The following is a 26,788-nucleotide window of genomic DNA, read 5'->3' as shown; positions in this document are numbered from 1 at the left end:
TTAAAATCTAACAATATGAGAGGAGAAAGTAATATTTAAAATTTTAAGGTGAAGACAAGGAAGTCAATGGCTATAGAAAATGTAGTATACTTACTATTTAGGGGTGAGAATTTTATTTGAAAGGGATTATAACATAAAAAGTGTGAAATTCCTCCAAATTATATAAAAGTAGAGACAAAGTTGGTGTTACTGACCCTAATGTTTTATTCTTTAGAGCCTAGCTAAATAAAAGACTCACAGATTCTAATGTTAGGTTTTTTTTTTTTTTTTGTACTGAGATTGAACCCAGCAGTGTTTTATCACTGAGCTATATCCCCATCTCATTTTATTTTATTTTTTCAGACAGGATCTCACCAAGTTACTGATGCTAGCTTGAATTTGGAATTCTCTTGCTTTAGTTGTCAGGTCACCAGGATTACAGGGGTACACTACTGTGTCCCACAATGTTAGATTTTAATAAATTACATTTTTAGGGGCTGGGTTGTGGCTCAGCGGTAGAGCGCTTGCCTCACATTTGCAAGGCTCTGGGGTCGTTCTTCAGCACCACATAAAAATAAATAAAGTTATTGTGTCCAACTACAACTAAAAACAATAAATATTTTTAAAAAAATTACATTTTTACACTTTTGAAGGCTTTCGTTTACAATTATTTTAGAGCTATAAAGTACGCTTGCCAGAGGAAAATATATTTACACAGATTTTCATGAATATGCAGATGAATAATGAAAATGGTCCAACTTTGCTCCTAAGGAGGCAGACATCCCTTGGGTTCTGGTTTGCATTTCACAAAATTTAGCCTCTTCCAGATTAAGGTATGATAAAGTATTTTTAAATGGGGTCTTCAAGCAGACATATTCTGAAGGCCAGTCTCTCTTCCTGACATTTCAATGATTTTCTATCTTTTTATTCATCTGTAAGTTCTAGTCCTACTTAACTTTTTACAAAATATTTTCTGAAGATATTTTATGTAATGGGTTCATTGAAAAGTAGGATTCCAAGTAATGAAATGGTAAAGGAAACAAAGAGAAATCAATAACCAATACTAAAGATTCTTTGAGGGGCTGGGCTATAGCTCAGTGGTGGAGCACTGACCTGGAGTACTGACCTTGCACGCATGAGGCACTGGGTTCAATCCTTAGCACCACATAATAAATAAATAAAGATATTGTATCCATCTACAGCTAAATATATATTTATATTTATACACACACACACACACACACACACACACACACACACACACATATATATATATATATATTTTTTTTTTAAGATTCTTTAACATCCAACCAAACCATCAAACTTTAAAATTCCCTGTGGAACTACTTAAGAAATAAGAAGTAACTATGCTCCAGGAGGCTATGTCGGTTGCTAATGCCAATAAAAAATTTTAAAAAAGAATGTCCTTCATGTAAGGCAAGAGAAAATGAAGACTCTCTTTTAAGAGACATGTGTCAAGTTGATAAATAACGTGTAAGAAACAATTCTTGGACATAACAACAATTTATATTACTTTTACACAGTAAATCTAAATGTCTACTTGCAAAAAATAGTATAATTCATTCTACAGCCAGTCCTAATTCTGTGCTTATTGTGTGCTTTCTCTTTCTCCTTTTCCTTTCACACTCACGGTCAAAGGTTAAACCTCCTAGCAAGTTCTCCCTTACTTTCCTAATTCTTCACCATCTATGATCCTCTATTAAACAGCAACTGCAACAATAATAACTCTGAACATGTACCCAGTTGATTAAAATCTTCTCCTAAAAAAAAAGTTTGCTGAAAACTAAAGAAATGAAGGCAACAGGAGGTTAAGGACACAAGGTATGGATAATACTTGTAACATCAAAAATTTTTTGAGATAGGGAAAGAGAAAGGATTAAACAAACAATGGCATTATTGCTGTTGCATGCTCAGCATACAATGGAAGAGGTAGGTATTCTCTGATTTAGAGATAAGGCAATGACATTCATTCAAGTTATGACTCTTTCAAAAGAAAACAAGCTGTGAACCTGGGATTCAGACAGAGGTCTGACTAAAGCTCAAGTAGTATGTACTTTCCATTAAGGCTTCCAAGAGATAGCCAAATAAATATGTTATCATCATCATTCCTAAGGATACAGTACAGGAAATAGATACCCCTAGAAGGCACTGTAGGACCCAATGGATCTGGGATTCTGTGGAAGAGTGTGAGAAGACTGGTAGTCAAGGAAATGAAATGCAGACATGAAATCAGATATTTCTCAGGGAACCTGTGTCTAGATACAGAAGGTTTGAAAGGATGAAGGAAGTTCCTGACAGGGACAAATTGCTCTAGAGGTGGACTATTTGGGTTAAATTTGTGGCTCTGCCCCTCAACAGCTATCTGGCATTGTCAACATTATTTAAATTCTGTGCTTTAGTTTCTTCATCTGTAAAAATGGAATAACAGGGCTGGTGTTGTGGCTCAGTGGTAGAACGCTTGCCTAGCACACCTGAGGCACTGAGTTCGATCCCTAGCACCACATAAGAAAACTAAATAAACAAAATAAAGGTATGTGTCCATCTACAGATAAAAATATTTTTTAAAAATGGGATAACAATTTATCTAACTCGAAAGGTTGTTACGCAAGGATTGCTAATTGGTAAGGCAATTAGCAAAAAGTCTGACACATACTAACCAATTCAATAAACATGCTTTCTTATTATCATTATGTCAACAATAACATTTTTATGTTTCACCTAGGGAGCAGTACTATCATTGTTCCTAATATGTATGCTGCTTTGTTTTTCTATACTAAAATTATAGGTAGAAGTAAAGTAGGTTGAGAGGTAACTAAAGTTTCTGAGATGAGCTAGACAGAATTCTAACGTACACTCCAAGCCTATGACTGACCATTTTTCTACCTAGTTATTTTCCTACAAAACTCTGCAATTTCTTTTTAAAATATTTTTCTTTTATTAGTGCATTATAGTTATATATAGTAGTTGGGTTCATTATGACAAAATCATACACGCATGGAAATTCATTTACTTCATTTCAGTCCCTAGTGGCCGGCACCCACTTGTCCTCTCTTCCTCCCTCCCCCTATTCTTCCTCTATACTACTGGTTTTCCTTTAATTTGTTTATTTATTTTTTAATTCTTGATTGGTTAAAGCTCTGCTATTTCTAAACTAAGTCCTTGGAGAATCATTTTACACTTAAGGCTCCACTCAGTGACTTATAACTAGTAAGAAATCGTTGTCTTTTTCTCATTCTCATAAATTTCTTAATGAACAAAAAAATTGAGAAAAGAAATAAGAGCCCTTGTTGCCCTCCACATAACATTATGAATCTTTCCTTCTCTTTTCAATCTTCCTTATCTGTATTGGAACTTAATTTCACTCCTAGAGTGGACAATGGTCATGGTAGTAATGGATAGTAATGTCCAAGTAGATGAAAGGACACAGAATTCTAAGAACACTGAAGACAGAACTTACAACTACCTACCCTGTTTCATTTACCTTTAAACGGCATATCCCAGGCAAATAAAATCTTGATGAACAGAGGTATTTTTTCTCAATTTTGGGCTACGCACAACTGAATGAAAGAAACTGAAATACAACTAGTGCTGCACCAATTTTTTTTTTTCTTGAGGAAAGTATAGAGAAGGAGGTGATGACAGATCTAAGGGACTATGATATTGTAGTATTCAGAGGTTTATCTAACCCAAGTTGCTGATGCGTCTCCTAGAGTTTATCTGGGTAAATATTCTCTTAAAATTCAAACACCTGATTAACAAATACCTATAAAATTAATTTTCCCCTTTTTGTATTTACTTAGTGAATGAAAAAAAAAAGATACAAACTGGCATCTGCCTTTTCATTCCAAAAAATATGTATATAGGGCTGGGGTTGCAGCTCAGTGGTAGAACCCTTCCCTAGCATGTGTGAGACACTGGGTTCAATTCTCAGCAAAACATATAAATAAAAGGTCCATCGGCAACTAAAAATATATATTAAAATATGTAAATATTTCACAATTGTTTCTGTTACCTATATTACCTTGCTGATTCTATTTTATAACCCACTGTTATATATTATACATTTCTTTTCTCCACTAAGGAACTGCAATATATGAGTGAAGACAGTAGTTTATAAACCACAGGTTTCTTATTCATTATGCCATAAATTATTATATAAATGATAATTCCTTGAAAAAAATGCAGCCTTTTAACTATATAGCATCTAATAGATAGCTGACAGCTACAAGAACAAAGCAATTTAGGATAAAAATGAGTATGTGGAGTGGGAAGATGTCTGGGAAAATAACTTGCATTCATCAATTCAAGCCTGTTGAACACAGAAAGTAAAGGCTTTTGTCAGCCAATATTTATTATTATTACTTAAGGGCTAATCTGCAGATCACACAGCAATAAACAGCCTTTAGAGAGATTACATGGTCCAAGTAAAATTAAGAGCTTATCCTTTATTATAAGCTAATAAATAGTCTTCTTCATTCACTGAAAGAAAAAGGATATCTGAATACTTAAAAACATAAACCTCAAAAAAATTACATACCCAAATGGGGGCTGGAGGATCTGATTTTCTCATAAGAATTCATGAGTAGAAGCTATAAACTCTAGCTAACCAGCTACGATTCCTCCACATCCTACAAATCACAGGCATTTCAAAAAGGCTCCTTTAAGACTTATAGACATCAATTATTCCCTAATGGCATCCCAAGTAAAAACAGGAGACCAACAATCGGTATGCTGGCATGGTACCAAAGGCTCTGTGAATTTTGAACAGAGCAGGGAAAAGACTGACTATTTTGAGAACTAGGTTCCTAATGACTGAAGGTAGATTAGTCAAATCTGTTCAAGTAATAAGGGCAGGGTGGAAAAAAATGTCCTTGTCATTATGATTCCTTTGGTATTTATGGTAATAAACATGAATCACGATGAACTCACTAGCTATTAAATGCAGAGGTCATAAGTGCTTCCATAGGCTTTCCACAGGAATTCACCATTAATTAGCTGGATCATTATTTGAAAGTGTTACCGAATTATCTTAGCATTTGTGCAGCCATTCACTCCAAAATTGGTCATTCCCAGCTGAGGGCAGTTAATGCCTTAACAAACTGGTCATTAACTTCAGTAACTGATTTTGTGGGAATTATTGCACTTATAAAGTACATTCAAGAGTTTATAAGAAAAAAATTGCCTTTTTTTTTTTTTAAAGAAATTTACAGCTGTAGTTCAGCTGCAGCAGCTAAAGGAAGGAAAAAACACCCAGCTCTCTGGGCTATTCTCATGATCGATTTTCTGCCAATTAAAGGGCAAAATACATGCTGATTGGTTTTGAATTTTAAAATGTCTTCAGTTTTTTCATCTCCAAAGTGATTAGTAAAAACACCATTTACCTACTAATTTTGTAAGACACTTGAGATTTTCCATTCACAGTTCAGTCAAGCAGAAATATGAGTTTTGAGCACCAGAACTCAAAGCCAAATTTCCGCTTCTGAAGCAGACCCAGCCCAACACTTTGTGAAAACAGAGTGAGAACACAAGTTATGGGCCACATTATTAGCCAGATTCTTATTCCCTTCTACACCCCATGTCTTTGTTCAAAGTAGAACACTCCCTTTGAAGTCACAAGGGCTCCATGCAAAGATAAGAGAAGTGGGAATATAAGCACACCTCTGTTAGAACAGAGCAGCGTTAAGGTGATATATTGCTGGAAACCTACATGAACACAACATGCTTCAAAAAAATCACACGTCTTTAGATTTACTGTGGTATTAAAGCTCTTAAAGTCCTATGAATACAGAACAATGAAAATGCCATAGGCTAAAACCACTGCTTAAAAGACAGTTGCAACAATTATTTGATCATAAATACTCTCCATATCAAAAAAAATACTGAATGTATTTCAGAACATTCCCAAGTCATGTTTCTACATAACGAAACCAAACTTATCATGGCATATGCTGCAAATACAAAATCAGTACAATCAGACAGCTTTAGTTTACACTGCAATTTGGATAAAACAGTTTTCAAGATTTCAACTATGCCAAATGGTCTTGTTTTATTGTCAACAGCAAGTCTAATAAAGATTTGAGATGAACAGATAAAAACCAACAGCTTTTACACAAAAATGGGAAAAATGACCGGATCTTTAAGTTACGATGATTAGTAAGATAAACAAGTATAACATGATAAATGATTTTTGTGCCCAATCATTTAACAGAATAAGAAACAAATTGTAAATCTACTATTAAGCTAAACAGCTCTCTACAGTAACAGCTGTTCACAAAATGAGTACCCTGATAGTCAACACTTCTGATGGATTTTCATTCTTTTTAAAGTGTACAACTGTGCTTTTAACTACGCAGCTTATTTTTCAATATGTCTTCAATTACTTTATTACCTTGTCTATGGAATTCTTTGATTATATCCAGAGGATATTACAACAACTTATTTGTAATAAACTCTACAAAGTAAGCAGATTTGTGGTACAAATGATAAGGACCAAAATAAAACCCTTAACAATGAATGACTGCTTTCTAGCTTATAGGTCCACACCATGGACGTAATGTGCTTTGGTCAAATTTTACCATCTAAAAATGGAGACACCCCAGGCAATATTCACACACATAATATTGGAACCAGCTGGTGACAGAAGAATCTTAAGAAAAAAGGCTTCTTGATTTAATTGGGAAAACAGGAGGAAGCATAAATTTTACTACCATTAATAACTTCAAGAAATCTTGATATGACTCCACCTCACCCTGACGGTGGGACATATGCTTTTTGTTAAAGTGTTTGCCACATCTGACCCTTATTGTTTGCTCACTTGATCAGGTAAGAAAATGTAGGTTTATTTATAGGATAAATGAGGCCTATTAAAATTGAGAAACAGTGCAGTAGTCTATGAGAAGCTATTTTCCGAAACAGATGTGTGAAATTCCATAACAGTTTGGTAATAACCAGGCCAAACCAAGTTATTTAAAAAAAAAAATCTACTCTTACATTTCTTAAAGACACCATCACAAAAGTAACCTCGTTTCAAAAAAAAAAAAAAAAAAAAAAAGGAAAGCATTTTCTACTTGGAAAACATTATTCTGACCGTATCTAAACAGTTTTTTTAAAAAAACTTGAAAATATTTACAAAGAGAGCTCTTTCAAAAAATAAAGACAAGTTTTATTTCTTCATTTTATAATACTCGGTGAATTAAAATTAAGTCATATTAATGTATAAAGAAAAAAGTGAATTTAACTTGATGGGAGAATTTCAAAAGTGTTCAGGACTTAATTTTGTCAATTTTCTTTTAAGGACATATGACAGAATGGTCAAAGGAAATAACCCTTAATTTCTATGTGATCAAAGTTTAGAGTCCAACAGTATCTGTTCCAGTGATCTCTAACAATAAAGGAAATCAAACTTGTCTAAGCCGGAAAAAAATCCAACATTTATCACTTAACTCATGACCTGGACTGACTCCCTACATGCTGATGAAATCTTTCTACAGCCCTGTAAAATGCCCTGAAACCCAGATTACCTAAATGTAATCTAGACAACAATAAATCAGATGCCACTGTTACCTTCAAAACCAATTTGGGTCTACTCACAAAATATAGACACATTTATATCAATTTGGAACACCTTAGAAACTCTAATTTGTCTTCCAATGCATACAATATTGTCTAACATTACCCTTTTGAAAGGATTACATATGTGTATCCTTTTGAAATGATTACATATGAAATTGTGAAGCTGGCTATCCTTTTGAAATGATTACATATGAAATTGTGAAGCAGGCTACCGAATCTGGGAATCACAATTTTTCTGCCATTACCCATAAAGTTAGTTTTTATACATACCAGCCATGTAAATTAATACTGACTTTAAATCCCTAAGTTCACGTAGATAAGAATTGGTATCAAGGTTTAAATTATGATTCAAGCCTTACTCTAGTAGAATTCAATGTCATAGCCTTTATATTAGTCATATTCTGTGCCATACCTGTATCATTGACAAGCATAGTTCTGGTTAACTAAAGGAAAAGACATCTGAGCTAGCTAACTTTCTGAGTTAACTTGTACATGGGTTCATTAGCTATATGTGAAAATCCTTAATATCAGAACTTAATGAATATTTATTATGAATCTTCATTAACAATTATTACAATTATTATAAATATAAAAAAGCTTGGCCAAATCTATAGGTAGCATTATGGATTCCTCAAAAAAATTTTTTTATGGTACTGGGGATTGAACCCAGATTTGCTTAATCACTGAGCCACATCCCCAACCCTTTTCATTTTTTGAGATATGATCTCACTAAATTGCTTAGGACCTTATTTAGTTGCCAGATTGGCCTTGAACTTGCTATTCCTGCTTCAGCTTCCTAAATCTTTGGGATTACAGACATGCACCACTCTGCCTGGCTTTGGATTCCCTAAATTTTAGGGAAAGACTCCTAACTACTTATAAGCAAGCGGAGGAGGAACCTAAGTCAGGGTGTCTGTGATACTGGGTTCTCCAGTTCTGGAGAATACAAAAAACAGTATGCTAATCTATGGTCCAACTAATTATGTAACTTAACAGTGCTTCTTATACTGCTTGTGGTAGAGGGCCAGTGTTCATTTTCCTCCCCCAAAAAGGGTTAAGGACTAATACTTGTGTGAATATAATTAAAATAAAATTAAACAAAAGGAAGTTCAATAATAGAAATCCAAAATTATTATTATTTCATTCAAGAGACAAAATCTTATTTGGTGAAATTGCTCTAGATATCTAAATGCTTACTTTCACTAGATTCTGGGCTTACTCACTACAGATCAGTTACAAACAGTAACAGTAGACCACATTTTGAATGCCACTAAAATAGCAGCCTCACTCAGCCATAAAGAAGAATGACTTTATGACATTTGCCAGTAAATGAATAGATCTGGAGACTATCATCTCAATGAAATAAACCAATTCCAGAAAACCAAAGATCAAATGTTTTCACTGATATGTGGAAGCTATCCCCAATAAGGGGTTGGGGAAAATAGAAGTTCAGTGGAGTTGACAATGGGGACTGAAGGGAAGGGAGTGGGGATGGGAAAAGGAAGTCAGTGGAATGAATCTGACATAACTTTCCTGTAAACATACATGAATGTACCACAGTGAATCTCTCCACTGAGCATATCCACAAGAAATTAATAAAAAATAAATAGGCAGAAAGATCAACAGAGGGAAAGGAGCAGGGTGGGGAAAAGGAAAGGAGAGGTACTGGGGTCTGAACTAGAACATGATATATTTCATGTTTTTATTATTATGTCAAAATGGATTCTATTGCATATATAACTAAAATAACCAATAAAAAATTAAAAAAATAGTAGGCTCTTGTCCTAAATCACACAATTCACTAAAGGGAACTTTATAAGTAAAATCAAGATGCTATTTTAACGTTTAAAATAAACCTCTATAACCAGGCTAGAAGTATGCAAAACTGTGACGAAAACTGCTTTCTGTGCTTCTGACGGGTCATTCTGAAACCATTAGCATCCTCTTTCCCTTCCTTTTCTTCCTTCTTATCATGGATTAACATTTGTGGAACTTTCTAGTTGTGAAACTAATACATGCTAATTCCTTAATTCTCAGAATAATCCTGTGAGACAGGCCCTATTTTATTTCTTCATTTTCTAACTGGACAAAAGGGCAGTGAAGATCGATTGATTTGCATAGTGCCACTGGCTAATAAAGGGTAAAGAAAGCCTCAAGCTTAGCTCTTTTTAAGTTTATTCCTTTCATTCATTCATCCATCTAACCACCCACCAATACTGAGAGCCTACAGTGTGTTCTGGGCATTGGGAATACAGAGTGCATAAATATAACTGATATAACTGATATAACTCTTTATTTCCATAGAGCTTATAGTCTCTGAGGCAGATGGCTGGTGGTGGTGCTAGGTGGGTGGTGCAGAGACAATAAACAAGATAGTTAAGTGAAATACATATTATATGGTGATCAAATACTATGGAAGAAAATAAAACAGGAAAAGGGAAAGAAGAGCATCAGGAACCAGGGTTTAAAATGTTAAATAGGGTAATCAGAGATGAAAGTCAAAACAGGTGAGGGAAAAGGCCATGCAAAAAAACTAGGGCAGAACATCACAGACAGAAGGAACAGGAAGTATGAAAATCCTGAGGCAGGAAGAGTGCCTGTTAAGTTCAAGGAATAAAAAGCAAGGAGGCCAGAGTACCAGAAGATGACTATGTTAGTCACAGAGGTGAGGAGCCAAGGCAGACATATAAACCCTTGTGGTCTACTGTAAGGACTCTGTCTCTTCCACTAAGTGAGATGGAAAGTCACTGAGGGTTTTGAGTGGAGAAAATTTTAGCTTAAATTTTAATAGGATCACTCTGTTTGCTGTGTTAATAAAAGACTGAAGGGCAAGAGTGGAAGCACAAAGATCAGTTAACATGCTACTTTACTAAATCAGGAAAGAGATGATGATGGCTGGTATCAGACAGGGAGCAGTTATATTTTGAATACAAAGCTGACTGGATTACCTGATAGATTAGATGTAGGGTAGAAGGAAAAGACAGGAGTCAAGGATAACTACCCCAATTTTGATCTAGTTAACTACAAAGATGAAGTTACCATTTAATGAGATGGGAAAGACTAAGAAAATAGTGGATTTGGGTTAGGGTCAGGTAGAGATCAAAAGCTTAATTATAGAACTTATTAAATCTCATCTGCTAATGAGGCCTCAAAAGGTGATAATGTTTGGAGTTAGGAAATCAGAAAGAAGGCTGGAATTATGTATCTTTATATTTTGGAATCATCAACACAGGCAGAGTATTTAAATGGAATGGACAAAGTCATCAAGGGAGTGAGAACAAGCAGATGACAAAGCCCTGAAGAATGCTTATGGATTGGGAAGATGAGGTGGAAGCAAAAGAGGAAACTGGGAAGAACTGGGTAGTAGATAGGAGGAGCACTATAAAAATACTGTGTCCTAGAAAACATATGAAAACAAGACAGGAGGAGGGAACTGTAGCAAATGCTGCTCACAGGTTGAGGAATATGAGCCTTGAGAACTGACTCTGGATTTAGCATTATGGAGGTCATGAGAACTCAACCAGAGTGGTGTGATGAGGCATGTGTGAAGGCCTGGGTGCAGATCTTTATGTGAGAGGATTCAAAAGTGTGGAGAAAAATGAGGGGTGGGGGAGAAAAAGACAGGAGAGAGTTCAGGAAGGGGGAGAGAGAGGGAGACAGGAGAGAGAAGTGGGAGAGGGGTATGAATTCCTATGACTGGGGAGAAGGAGGCTGGTGACAGGAAGCGAAGATTTCTTTTGATGAGAGTTGAAATGGGAAGAAAATAAATGATAAGATAGCTGGAAGGTTAAAAAAATGACACACATAATCATTAAGCTGAAAGAAACAATAGCATATTTGCAAGGTAATAGGAGAGTTTCCTTATAGAGGGAAAAATAGTAATGTAGGACAGAAAGAAGAACTGCCTAAGAGAGAACCTTAAACAGGAGAGGAAACTGGCTAGGCCCTGGGCAAGAGCAGAAGAAGCAAGTTCATCTACCACCCACCATAATGGGAAAGAAGGCACAGTGCAGCTCCAGGTGCAGGTAAGGAGGAGTTAACTGTGTCAATAGGAACTTGGGAGAAGCTCTCTGTTTCTATGTTCTCAGTAATATAGAAAGCAAGGTAATAAGCTTAGAAAGAGGGTGAGAACAGAGCTATTTTGACATGCTGAGAAGGTAGAGGAATGAAATTCTCACCTAGGAAGGGAGCAGAATAACCAGATGAAAAAAACGTAGTATGATTGCTGGGCAGCATTAAAATTAATTAATTTTCCCAGAATTTAATATTGATGCCTACCCTTGTGTGCTCAGGATCTACCATCTGATGCCACCCTCTCCTCTTTCACAAAGTGCCAGAATATTGGGAAAAATGCTTCTCACCAAGATGCAAGTGGCTTATTAATACTCATATGCTGACTGTGCAAGACAGGTAATATAACTAAATGTCTAAAATAAGAGAAGGAGGGTTATCCTGGGGGAATGGGAGGGTTTAGTCCTGCCTAGACATATTTTTTAGATATAAAACTAAAAAGTATACTTTAGCCAAATCAAACATGTCTTCTAGCTGGATGTTGAGTTGTTAATACTATTACTAGGAGTATTTGAATTTAATAGGCATTAAAAGCTTTAAAGGAATGTGCTAATGCACTGGCTTTCCAAGTATGGTCCTAGGATCCAGGAATGGGGGCTACAAAAATCACAACATTTTTAGAACAATACTGATACAATATTTTCCTAATTTTTAATTTCAAATATTTTCCTGTTTTTTAACTTTCAATCTCTCCTAAGCATACAACTGAGTTATCCAGGTGTTGCACAACATACACCAGCTATTGTCTAATAAGCTTGACTGATTTTTAAGAGATTTTCAGAGTGTGAAGTGGTGCCACCCTTCTCACTATTGTTTTTGAAAAGTTATTTTTTATAAAATATTTATGTTAACAAAATATACATAAATATAAGTCCCCAGAAATAAAAGTTCTTTGAGGTCTTCAAACAATTTTAAGACTATAAAGGGGTTCTGAAACCAAAAGTTTTAAATTGAAGCTCTAACCAACTAAATCCCTATATAGTTACCTAACAGGGAAGACTTACAGATAGTAGAAAAATTGTGGAATGAGTCCCTGTAATTCATAGGTAGCTACTTAATCTCCCTAAACCATTAGGTTGGTGGTACCTATTCCATTTTTGTTTTAACTAATGTAAATATTCAAATATGTAGGATGAGACTTGTGTATTTTAAAAGTCTTATTTCTTTGAATTTTTCTTTGAAAACCAAGAGTCTTATTTCTTTGAATTTTTCTTTGAAAACCAAGTTAATATTTTAAAAGTTGATGTGAAAACTCAACATTACTCAATTTAAAATGAGTATCAATATTGTTCACAAAAAATCCAGTGTAAATAAACTCATAATTGTCAGAAAATAGCATAGCAATGAAATGTGTCAGTTTATTAAGTATGCAGCACTCTGTAAAACACTGCCTCTGCCATTATGTGATGTTGAAGCTTTATATAAGAACCAATGTCATGATGAACTAGGCCCTTCAAAAGAACACATTTCAATTGGGCATTTATGCTTGCTTCTGTACTAACATTATCCCTGTTTTAGTCAGCTTCTTCACTGCTGTTAACTAAAAGGACCCAACCAGAACAACTGTAGAGGAGGAAAGGTTTATTTAGGGCTAGCGCCATTCCTCAGGGCTAAAGTGAGGCTGAACACCATGGCGAAGAGTGTGTCAGAGGGAAGCAGCTAGCATGGCTATCAGAGTGGAGAGCAAGGTCTCCATTTGCCAGATACAAATACATACATACCCAAAGCCATGCCCCAATTCCCACCTCCTCCAGCCACACCTACCACTTCAGTTCCTACTCAGTTAATCCCTATCCGGAGACTAAATCACTGATTGGGTTAAGACTCTCATTTCTCCTGTGAACCTTCTTTCTTTGCCTAACATGTGAGCTTTTACAGGACACCTCACATCTAAACCTTAACAATCCCAAGTGTGTCAATCAACCTTCAGCTCATGAAACATCCAGAACAAAGCAATTCAGAGCTTTAACAAAACATCTGTCTAGCACATCAGACAAAAAACTAAGAAAATGTAGGTTTTCAAGTTATATTTTAAACATAATCAGTACATACTCCAGGGTAATAAGAATACACTGTGGCAGGAATTTCCTTGCCATCTCCTGCCCTAGGATACTCTGACATAAGGAAGCTCTCTTGAGACACATGAATGTCAAATGGTTTAAATAGTTTTATAAGGGAATTTTTTTTGATAATCTGATTCTTAGATGAGAAAAAAAACTTTACTTTTTAAAGAGTTAACACCCTAAAAAATCTGAACAGACTCTAACAATTATGTAAGTAAAGTCAAGCTTCTTAAGTCTAACTTTATTTGCCTACACTCACATTTGCTAAAAATACTGGACATGATAGATCTTTCAGATGATAACATAAAATTATCAGATGTAACAAACTGTGTCAAAATACATACATAATAAAACTGGGTCCACCTTGGACCCAAGCTGAGACATGAAGGGATGAATTATCCTTTTTAGGCACTTTTTATCCTGAACAATGCATCAACTTTAGATTTGGGATAAACTTGAGCTTGAGCTTCCCCTAGAGCTGAAAGGATGGCAATACACTAATAATGGACTAATGGAAAACATGGACTTATGGTGCCATCTAGTGGTGAAACATAGCATGACCACTGGTTCAGAGAACATCTCAGAATTCCAGGAATGACAAGAACAAAAAAAAAGACAGATTACCAAATCCAGAATACCTAATACTTGAACGTGCAGATGCCATTGCATGACAACAAGCCTCAAAAGCTTTCAGAGAACCGTGTCCTCACCTAAGGGATAAAATAAGGTGTCAGAAACTGAGCTATCTACTCATGAACTCTCAAACAGAATTTTGAAAAACTCAAAGGCAATTTAAAAAAAATTGAGAAACAATTCAGTGTTTTATTGGAAAAACTTGAGATGTTTAAGTAGATCATAAAAAAAACAACCAAAATCCTTGAGCTGAAAAGTTTGCTAAATGAGATTAAAAATGTGATAACAGCAAAATAGATGAAAAAGAACAAAGAATCAGTAGAGTTAGAAGACAGACTATTTGAAAATACACAGGGGAGGAAAAAGAAAACACACTGCAAAGAAGAAGGTCTATAAGAACTTTGCAATGGCATGAAAGGAGCAAATATTGGAGCTATTGGATTCAAGAGGGACTTGGGAATGCCAAAAGGTGAGAAATGTTATTCAAAGAGATAGTAACAGAAAATCTCCCAATCTTAGAAAAGGATACAAATATTCGGATACAGGAAAGTCAAAGGTCACTAGTCAAGATTTATTTCAACAAAATGTGCCCTAAAAACATAATCAAGCCAGGTATGGTGGCATATGCCTATAATCCCATTGATTCAGGAGGCAGACGCAGAAGGATTTCATCAAGGCCAGTTTTAGTAAGTTAGCAAGGACTTAAGCAACTTAGCAAGATCCTGTCTCAAAATAAAAAATAAACAAAGGGTGGGCATGTAACTCCAGTACCAAAACAATACCACCACCAAAACACACACACACACAAACATATAATCAAGCTCTTAAGTTAAATACAAAGAGAGGATTCTTAAAAAACAAATAAACAAACAAACAAAAAAACTGATTGCTGTGTACACATATTTTTTTAAAACTTTTTTTAGTTGTAGGTGGACACAATTCATTTATCTATCTATCTATCTATCTATCTATCTATCTATCTATTTATTTTTGGCACTAAGGATCAAATCCACTGCCTCACATATACTAGGCAAACTCTCTACCACTGAGCTACAGCCCTAGCCCCAAAGAGAGGATTCTTAAAGCAACACAAAAAGAAACCACATAAGGGTATCCCAATTCACCTGATAACAGACTTTTCAGCAGAAATCTTACAGACCAGGAAGAGTGGGATAAGAGTTTCAAAGTATGAGAGGAAAAGAAAAACAAAAAACTGCCAACCAAGAATACTATAGCCAGAAAATCTTTCAGAAATGAATGAGGAAAGATATTCCCCAATAAACAAAAGCTAAGACTGCATCTCCACCAGACCGGTCCTATAAGAAATGACACAGAGAATACTTCAAATTTAAAGGGAGAGTCACCAATGAATTAGAAAACATGGGATGGTACAGAAAATCTGAACAGATCTATAACAGACAATGAGATTGAAGCAGTAATAAAAGGACTCCCACCAAAGAAAACCCTAGGGCCACATGGCCTCACTGCTGAATTCTACTAACTATTTTATTTATTTATTTATTTATTTTTCTGTGGTACTAGCATTGGACCCAGTGACTCTCTGTCACTGAGCCACATCCCTAGCCCTTATTTATTTATTTATTTATTTATCGACAGGGTCTCATTAAGTTGCTGAGGCTGGACTTGGACTGGCAATTTTCCTGCCTCAGCCTCCCAAATTGCTGGGATTACAGGCATGCACCACCATGTCTGGCTCTACCCAATATTTAAAGGACATAAATTCTTCTCAAATTATTCCAAAAAAGCGAAAAAAAGACAATTCTTCAAAACTCATTCTATGAGGCCAAAACCTCAGAAAGACACCACAACAACAAAAAGAAAAAAGAAAAGAAAGAAAACTACTGGCCAATGTCCTTGACGAAAGTAGATGAAAAAATCCTCAACTAGCAAACCAAGTCCAATAGCACATTATACAGACTATTCACCATGATTATGTGGGATTCATCCTAGAAATTCAAGTATTGTCCCAACATGTGCAAATCAATAAACACGATACTCCATCCATAGAATGAAACCCCATATGATTGTTACAGACACAAGTAAAACATTTGATAGAATACAACATACCTTCATGGTAGAAACTCTGAACAAATTAGGGATTGAAGGACTGCACCTCAATGTAATAATGGCCATATATAAAAAGACCAAAGCTAACATCATTCTGAATGAAGGAAAACTAAAAGCTGTTTAAGATCTGGAACAAGTCAAGGATGCCCACTTTCACCACTTTTATTCAACACAGTACTAGAAGTTCTAGCTAGAGCAATTATGTAAGATAATGAAATAAAGGGCATCCAAGTTGGAAATGAGGAAAGCAAGTTGCTATCACTTGCAGATGGCATGATCTTATATAAATAAAACTCCAAAGACTCCTCCCCAAACTATTAGAATTAATAAATTCAACAAAGTTTCAGGATACAATATCAACATGCAAAAATTACTAGCACTCCTATGTACTAAAAGGGAAAAATGTAAAATAGAAAGTCAGAAAACAATGCCATTTACAACAGCTACAAAACAAAAGATCAAAACCAGGAATAAATTTAACCAAAGAAGTAAACCTCCACAATAAAACTATACAACATTCACAAAAGAAATTGAAGACATATATATGCACACTCAAATGGAAAGGAAACTCAACCTTATGAGTTTCCTGAAAACTTATCAAAAAAGATGTCCATTTCTGAATGTCTATTTTTTTGTATTTTATGTATGTTGACAATAATTTCACATATTTATAATTCCCTCACATTTTCTGCATTATTTCATTTAACTCTTCCCTATTTATATGTATCATTATTATCCATTTACCGGACATAAGGAAACTGACATATATTAAGTAACTGCATGATATCGTATAGCTGGTATCTGAAGCCAATATTCAAAGTCACACAGTCTGACTCTACAATCCTATCTCTAATCAATATGCTCTGTGCTACCACGGTTACTAGATGAACCATGTGCATTAGGATTTATTTGCTGTAATGTCTCAGGATGTACTGTTTAAGAGATTCTGGTAATTCTAAAAACCCAGCTGAATTCAGATAAATTGAAAAATAATTTTCAGGATCATTTGGCTACTTGCTCATCAATGCTCCAATTCTATTCCTTCGGGATAATTGCCCACTCCCTTGAAGTCAAGCATGACCATATGATTTGCTTTTATCAACAGAATGTAAGTAAAAATGTTGTCACTTCTAAGTTAAAGCCTGTAAGAAGAGTTTGCAATTCTCCATATTACCTCTTTTCCCTTTCCCAGAAGTTATGGTATGGATATGAGACCTCCTCATAAAAGCTCATGTGTGAGACAATGTAGGAATATTCAGAAGCGAAGTGATTCCATCATGAGAGATGTGACTTAATCAGGGAATTAATCCACTTGATGGATTAATAATTTGAATAGATTACTGCATGGTAACTGTAGGTAGGTGGGGAGTGGCTAGAGAAGTAGGTCACTGAGGGCATGCCCTTCGGGGTTACATTTTGTTCCTGGCTTCTCTCTCTCTCTGTGTTTACTGGCTGCCATAATTGGAGCAGCTTTCCATCACAACACCTTTCTTCCAGGATGTATTCACTCATCTCAGATCCAGAATGATGGAGTTGGCTGACCATGGACTGAACCTCCAAAACCATGAGCCCAAAATGAACTTTCCTCCTCTAAGTTGTTCTTGTGAGGTATTTTGGTTACAGTGATGAAAAAGCTAATATCAAGCGCCTTGGTGGCCAAGAGGACCTATTATCCTAGGTCTTTGACAGATGTCATGGACTAGCACTCTGCAGTCATCCAGAATGGACAAAATATAAGCAAGATATAATTGTTTACTGTACTGTTACTGTGATATTAGTGTTACCTATTAATAATCATAGCCTCATCCTCTAACACATTTAATAGATATTTTTCTGGGAAATAATGAGTAAAAGGATTGTTTTGGGGACAAGATAAAACAAACATCTGTTAAATTTACAAAAATGGTTACGTTCCAAAAGTTCATACTGAATCAGTTACTGAAAATGAGCAAATTTCCCCCCGCCATAGGTTCATCTTATAAAGGAATGACAAAGCTTATTTAACCAATGATTTACATGGAAACAAGTAGAAAACAATAATTCTATTATAGTCATTCAAAGAATATAAAATAAGCAGATATAAACTTACAGTTATTATGAAGTATAATTATATATGCAAACATGTAGACACTTTCAATTATTTTACAGAAGTTGAAGGAGTAGTTCTATAGTATATCTTTTTTCAAAAGCTAAAGTAAAAGACATGAACATTTGAAAGAGCTTACCCAAAGTTGAAATCTGATGACTTGTGAGCAAGAATGAGATGGAAAAGAAGTGAGCATGATGACAGGAGTGAGTGTGGAACCTACCTTCTAGTTTTCAAGTAGGTTCAAAGTTGTCAGGAGTTCATGGTGAATACTAGTTACATAACAAAAGGGCTGAGCTGAAATCAACTTCCTCTTTGCTTTTAATAATTATTCAAGTCACAACGTTGTTTTTTTTTTCAGTTTTCTAGAAATTTTTCATGGGTGTTCATATGTGTACTGTTATTTGGCCATTTATCTATTTTACTTACCAAAGAAAAATAAATCAAGAATTTATTTAAAGCTAACCATAAAATGTCTCCCAATAATTTTGCTTTCAGTTTTTATAAATCAGCCTAAGAACAGAGATGAAAACTTTTAAGATCATCCATCTCTAGTTAGGTCATGAAGGGTTAGAACAATACCAACTTTTTACTCTCCCCAGTATATAAGAGCTGGTGCCCTAGGAATCCAAAATATTCCAAAGAAAATGATGAACAAACACTGTAAAAAAAAAGTGACTCCAAAAGAGGTAAAGGTTTTCAGATGTACTCACTCAAAGCTTCCTCATTTCCCTATTACTTGAAGAATACAAGATTATCACTTTTCAGTAACAGATTAAACTTGCTATATTTTATGTATTTGTTGAAAGATAAGCATTTTTCAACTTTTATTTACTTATTTGATAATATTTTAAGAGGTAAAGGTTAAGAAAAACTCCTGAGTTTTATACTCATGCTTCTATCTGTCCACTGAACACCTTTGCCTCAGATGTCTCTAACATGTCTCACATTAAATTTATTACTGTCTTGCTCAAACCACCTCCTTCATATTCTTCTGTTCCTGGCACTAGTGTTCTAATAGTTGTTGATTTTATGATGTCTTTTTCCATCATTCCTACATCTAAACATTACCTATGGCATTCTCCCTGCCATATCTCTCTCTCCTGCCCTTTCCTTTTACTTCACACTTGACAATACTACCTCTGCTCTAATTGAGGTGTTTATTTTTTTTTTGTTTTTGTTTTTTGCTTCTTATCTTGTTTACTACAGCATGCTACTGATCTCATTTTCAGACTCTAGTCTAGTCCACCCCACAGAATGTCAGACTAATTTTCTAGACTCAGTTCTGATTAAAACCCACCTGCGATGATGCCCACCATCAGCTATATTAAGTATAACTTTTCATCGATGCTTGAAACTTTATATAATCTCACATGATGATGAGCATAAACCCATTTCAAGTCTATCTCTCACTTTTTACTGTCATATTCTATGCTAAAGTTGAAATGGCAACTTAAGTCATACTAAGTCATAATGACTTAGTTTTAATTATGCCTTAGGTAATGTTGATTGATTTATTTGAAATATTTTCTAAAGTCTCTCATTATTTTGTAAATATCACCCTATTAAAACGACTAATTTTTTGGTATATATTTCAGATGGCACCTTATATGGCACACCCATACATGAATTTTCTTCCATTTGAATTCCAGTTATCTACAGGTTGAAAAACATTTATGGTTTAGCACTGTATTTGCCATGGTAGGTTATCAATATTTTACTAAATTAAATTGAATGTGCACACAGGAAAGTACAAATAAAGCTACCTTATTTATCAACTGAGGTTTAATATCTTATCAGAAGGGTATTTGTACTCATAGAAAGATGAATGAGCATGGGCTTATAAATGATGGTGGAATGTGATGATCATTATTATCCAAAATATATGTATGAAGACATGAATTGGTGTGAATATACTTTGTATACAACCAGAGATATGAAAAATTGTGTTCTATATGTATAATAAGAATTGTAATGCATTCCTCTGTCATATATATAAAAAGATTAATGAGCAACATTTATAGAATGCCTGCTTCAATATCAAATAATTATAATGATAATGATGATGTGGGTAAGAAAAATGACAATAGCATCTAACATTTATTAGGAAATACTGTAAGTCAGATCATAAGCGCTCTGCATGCAATAGCTCATTTAAACTAAAGAACTCTAAGTTTTATATAATTATTATCCCTATTTTAGGAATGAAAAACCAAGTCACAAATAGTTTGGCTAACTTGCCCAAGGTCACATGGTTAGAAGTAATTAGTTACAATTCTAATATGAGTATGACTCCGGAAATTGAGCTCTAAAAGAAAGAATATTGGACATTATATCTTATATCCCCAAATTTACTACCTGTTTAACAAATTATGAAATGAGTATCATGTGAGTAATTTCCCAAAAATCTTTCTTAAATCATTTGTTTTATCATATGTTATAAATCAAATGTTTCATAAAAGTAGAAGACTAGATATTGAATAAACTATATAGAGTATGAATTCTTTCAGGACAATGACCATAACTTATTCATTTGCATAGACTGTGAATCTGATCTAATATTTGGTACATAGTTATGTCAGTGTTATAGTCTGGGTGTGAGGTGTCCCCGAAAAGCTCATGTGTGAGACAATACAAAAAAGTTTAGAGGAGAAATGACTGGGTTACTAGAGCCTTAATCCAATCAGTGAAATGATCCCATGATGTAACTGAGTGGACACTCAAGGTAGGGTGTGGCTGGATGAGGTGGATCATTGAGGGCAGGCCTTTGAGATATACATTTTGTATCTGGTGAGTGGAGTCTCTCTTTCTCTGCTGTCTGATCATCACATGAGCTGCTTCCCTCTGCCATGATGTTCTGTCTTACCTCAAGGCCTGAGGAATAAAGACAGTTGTTGGGATAAGACCTCAAATAAACTTTTCCTCTTCTACAATTGTTAGAGTCAGATCTTGTAGTCACAACAGCAAAAAAAGCTGACTAAATGGTCAGATTTATGATAAATTGTCATATGAATTCAATTCAAGGCCAATCAAATTTACTTTTAAAACTCCTTTCCCCAGATATCTATATTGCCTTGACTCCCTCAGAAGCAATTTTTGAAAGTATTCCTCAACAGATTATGTTCCAAAATGTATAACATTCTTTGCAATGCTTGAATATATAGAGAACACATGGGTGAAATGTTGAATATATTGAATATATGGATGAAATGCTAAAAGACAAGTTAGAATTATTTGTTTTCTGGTTAAGAAAGACAATGGCATTTGCAGGAAGAGGAAAAAGCAAATGGCCAGCCTTAGGTATAGCAAAGTTTGTCTGGGAACTCTTAAGTGCTTCCGTATGACCATAATATAAAGGCAGAGAGTAGCAGAAGCCTCTAAAGACGGCTGTAGGTAGACTGTAAAAGTGTTTTAATGCTCTGCTAAGGCTAACCTTATGTTAAGAGCACCAAAGCATTAAGTCTTGAACCCATCCTTATTCAAGATATCTTGTTAGTAGCTAAAACAGAAAACTTAAGTACTTAAGTTAAGTATTCAAAATAAATGAATCCTCCAATACAACATTTTTCTAATTCACGCTATACAAAAATACCCCTTTTAGAGCAGTCATCATCTCAAATACTGACAGTCATTATTTTTTTTTTATTGGTTGTTCAAAACATTACAAAGCTCATGATGACTGCTCTAATGTTTCTGAATAACTGTGATGGGAAGATGACAAAAGATTCCAGTTGGCCTGATGGGCATGGTAGAATGATCAAAAAAATAAACCTGTAATGCTTTAAGCCACTAAAAAAAAAAAAAAAAATACCCCTTTTAACTTAATGACAAAGAATTTCTGTAAATGTGTATGTTTGCAAGTAGTATCTGAAAAATATAGCAGAAAATATGAATTTAATTGATATCTGCTTTTTAAGACATCCTGAAGAGAAAAATCTATTTTCCTTTTTGTTTCCCTGGTAACACTAATAATACACTTTCATTTTGGTTCAATATGGGCTAATGAAACAAAAGAGTCAAAAGTTCCTATTTCATTACATTCCACAATATCACAGAAATTCTGGCACAGATAATTTTTCATTTATTCTGCTTATTGTTTTATTCAGTTTCTAATCAAAGAACATATACAGAAAATCTTTCTGTTCAGAGGCTTTTCTACATAGAACTCAATTTTCCAATGATGTTGGGAATCCTAAGAAGTAGTCATTAATTCTTAAAAAGCATACCTAGGAGTGCAGTGAGTTTTGGAAGAAGTCCAACTTGTACCATCTTATTCCTCAGTCCTGTGTCAAAGGACAGGTTTAGTAAAAGCCGGAGGGTGATATTCAGGAGATCTTCATGTTCACAAGGTACCATTTTTACAAGTTTTTCAACAATATCCATTTCCACCTGAGTAAAATAATATGCAGTGAGGGTCTATTGCAAAATAGGATGAAAAAGATTACAAATAATTATTTTGGGGTTTAACCTAACATATCTCTATTTAAAAAATAGGTATATATTAATCTTATATTTTCATTTCAATCTATAAACTTTCCTGATATCAAATGTTTAAAGAGAAAATTTAGAGTCCTACATCATCCCTTCTTTCCCTCATTTGACTGCATTAATTGATGGATTGAAAACACTCTGCCTAACTGAACACCACCCACTATGTACCAGATCAAACAAGACCTCATCTTGGCCTTCAAGGATTCCTTGATCTAAAGAGTAGGTAAATAGAACAAACAATGAAGATGCAGTGTGATAAAAACTGAATGCACAAAGTGCTCCAGAAGCAACATGGAAGAAGCTACTAGTCTACCTAGAAGAAAAAAATTTGGTTTCAAATTTGGAACAATTCTTAAAAAATGAGACAGAGTTTGTTCTCTGGTTGAGAAGAATGGCAATACAGGTTGAGAAAAAGCCAGTGGACAAACATTTACTGTAAGAACTTGTTTAGAGAGTTGCAAGTGCTTTGGCATAATCACAGTTATGAAGCATGTATTGAGGACTGGCAGAAGCTTAAAAACAGATCTTGGATCATAGAGGCTTGCAATGCTCTGCTGGGGGGTTTCACACCATTCTGTAAGTAGCAAAAGTTCCTCATGATCTCAAACTAAAGGGATGACATGGTCAGACTATTTCCTAGGCAGGGGACACTCCTGAAATCCAAGTATCCCACATCAGCCAGGGACAGCCTTGCAAGTAGTCTTATTAGTAATAGAAGCCTCAGGATCCTTTTCTGCAGAGTCAGTAATACAGATGCAAAAACAAGTCTAGGACAAGGAGGACAAAAAGTTATTTTAATTTTTGTCATGTTTAATTTGAGGAGATATTCATTGGACATTTGGAAATCTTAACTCAGAAAAGAAGCAAGGCTACAAGTAATACCTAAAATTTGGAATGGATCAGCAGACCACAGCTAATGGAATTCATCTGGCCTGCCATCTGTTTTCACACAACCTGAGATTAAGAATGGTTTTGGTTTTTACATTTATTTTCCTTACTTATTTTTGTGGTACTGAGGATTGAACCCATAGCCTCATGCATGCAAGCTCTTTACACTGAGTTACACATCCAGCCTGTTAAAATTTTAAATAATAGAAAAAAAATTGGGAACATTTCATGACACATGAAAATTATATAAAATTTAAATTTCCATAAATAAAGTTTTATTGGAACAGAGCCATGTTCATTAGTTTATAGACTGTTTATGGTTGCTTTCATGCTTAACAACAGAGTTGAGCAGCTACAGCAGAGACCTTTGGATCTGCAAATCCTAAAATATTGACCATGTAACTATTTAAAAGAATTTGCTGATCCTAGCTCTATAAGATTATGAAATTGTATTAAGAGATCTTGCATTAGAATGAAAAATTACAGAGGGCATTACCAACTATTTATTTGGTAATGGAAATCCTGAACTTAGATTTTTTTTTAAGGTAATAATCAGAAAAACTTGGTTATAAAAACATTTTATGTCTTTTAACTACAAAGCAAGAGTAAAAAAGGAAAGAAATTCTATATAAGTTCAAATTTTTATATCATAACAAAAGAATTTATGAATAATGTTGTTCTACTTTTCCTTTTATTAGAGATCTAAACATTTATTTATACTGTCCTTTCCATATCTTTATTCAATCTTTCACTTACCTCATAAAAATCACATTAGTGATTGAGCTTTTACTATACTTTTCTCCTTTCACTTCATGCCAAGGAATGAATACAAAATTTTTAAAAACTGCTAAATTGACAACTAACATCTGACTTTTCCTTCATACTTCTATGTAAACCACACAGTAACCCTGTAGCTATATTTTTCATTAGAGTACAAACCAAACCAAAAAACTTCCAAAAACAAAAAATGAAACTAAAAGCTCTTTTAAAATGGAATGGAAAGGAAAAAAATATAGAATAGCCAGAATAATTTTGAACAAGAATAACATTGGAGGCTTCACATTGCCTGATTTCAAATATAAAGTTTCAGTAATCAAAAAAAAATTTTAGTGATAGACAGCAAAACATAACTAATTAAAAAGTTTTTTTCAAATATTTCTTTTAGTTGTACATGTATGCAATACCTTTATTTTATTTTTTAAAATTTGTATGTGGTGCTAAGGATTGAACCCAGTGCCTCACATGTGCAAGAGGAGTACTCTACCACTGAGCTACAACCCTAGCCCCCATTAAAAAGTTTTTTAAAATGCTGGATTTCACCAATATTAAACACTCACAGGAGAATGAAAAGACATGCCACAAGAAAGGCTTGTAAAACATGTAACTGATAAAAGACTATGTCCAAAATATAGAAAAAATTCCCAAAAGTTTTTAGAAAATAAGAACATAAGGAACTAAGCAGCATATATACACTCTTGTTGTTCCTTTTAAGATCATATTCTAATATGATTTATTACCTTTATGTTATATTACACTAACAATAAACTATAAAAACACAATTATATTAATATTACATAAGAAATATGATAATTCTGATATGTCAAGATTATTGTACTGTCATGTGTAATTAATTAAAACAAATTAAAAAAAGAATGACATACAGATAAGAGAGATGCTTCAGAAAACACAAACCTGATATATAAATACACAGAGGTAAAAAAGAGCATGACTTGTTTGAGAGTTTGTGTTACTGAGAAAATAAGTTCTTGGGGAGCAATAAAATAATGAGCGAGAGAATTTGTAAAGTTCCATGTGATGAAAGACCTTGTAAACTTTAATAATTTTCATCTTAATCTAGAGGCTATAGGGAGCTAGAAAGGAATTTCAACAAGGAAACTGCAAGAATTTTAAGGAGATCTCTGTATCATGATTTAGCAGTAGGAATGCAACTGGAGAAACTAGTTATAATGTCACCACAGCAATATAAACATTCTAACTTAAGAAAGTACTAGTGTGTGCGTTATTTCGGAATTTACATTGTAGTTAAGAGGTAGAATGGATAGAACTTCGAAATTAATTGAATATAAGTACTGATGTATCAGAATCAAGAAAGATTTATATTTCTGATTTATGGGTCTGAAAGAAAGACATGGCAGAAAAAAGAGAAATGATAATTCAATTGAAACCACTAGTTGAAAGATTGTTTTAAATAAACCAAACTTATTTTAAAATATATTTCTAAAATTCAAGGTCAGTATTTGTTCACATCAGAAGAAAAAAGAACACTTCAATTAAATAAATAATATAACCTCACAAATAGATCAGCCATCCCTCATTCTTTTTTTAAATAAAATTGCCACCAGCTGTTACTAATTAGGCAATATTTTCTTTTGAAAAAGCAATAGCATATGTATGTACTGTATAACAAAACACAATAAAATATCCTGATGAGTTTCTTATTAATTTTCATTTCCACTGCATACTATGGAATGTAAAGCATGGGCTGTTGGTCAATAGATGGTAAAACTCTTATATTTAACACAGCCTACTAGACATGTCTTTTTTGGTTGATGAAAAAAAACTCAAGAGCCAAATTTAGCAACTGTCTCAACATGCAATACCCTTTCAATTCTATTCCTAAAAACTGCAATTTATAGTTAATTAACATTTTTATAAAATGTTCCATGCAAAGTGACAGTTTAGCAATAATCTATCAGCAAGTTGACTTCCGCCTTTAAGTGTACTCTTCTCAGTCGTTCAGGAAGCCAACATTCAAAAACTGCTTATTATTAATCTTGCTAAAAATGTCTTTAAAAACAACATAGAAGAAGACTTTAAAAAATTTGCCCAGGAGGCAAAAAAGAATATGAAACAGAGAATCTAGAAATTTGTTTCC

At 34.2% G+C, this 26,788-nt stretch overlaps 1 protein-coding gene across 3 annotated transcripts in view; it reads right to left on the bottom strand.

Moving 5' to 3' along the window:
* KIFAP3 (kinesin associated protein 3) overlaps positions 1-26,788 on the bottom strand; it is a 154,057-nt gene that overhangs the window by 73,047 nt on the left and 54,222 nt on the right. For all 3 annotated transcript variants that reach the window (XM_081297522.1, XM_081297521.1, XM_081297523.1), the window contains exon 10: positions 22,740-22,902. In XM_081297522.1, coding sequence (XP_081153648.1) covers positions 22,740-22,902 — 163 coding nt within the window. The remainder of the gene's footprint in view (positions 1-22,739; positions 22,903-26,788) is intronic.

Source organism: Spermophilus citellus (genome assembly GCF_964194105.1).
Source record: "Spermophilus citellus genome assembly, chromosome: 6".
NCBI lineage: Eukaryota > Metazoa > Chordata > Mammalia > Rodentia > Sciuridae > Spermophilus > Spermophilus citellus.
Note: the sequence above shows the minus strand (reverse complement) of the source record. Positions and strands in the feature narration are given on the sequence as shown.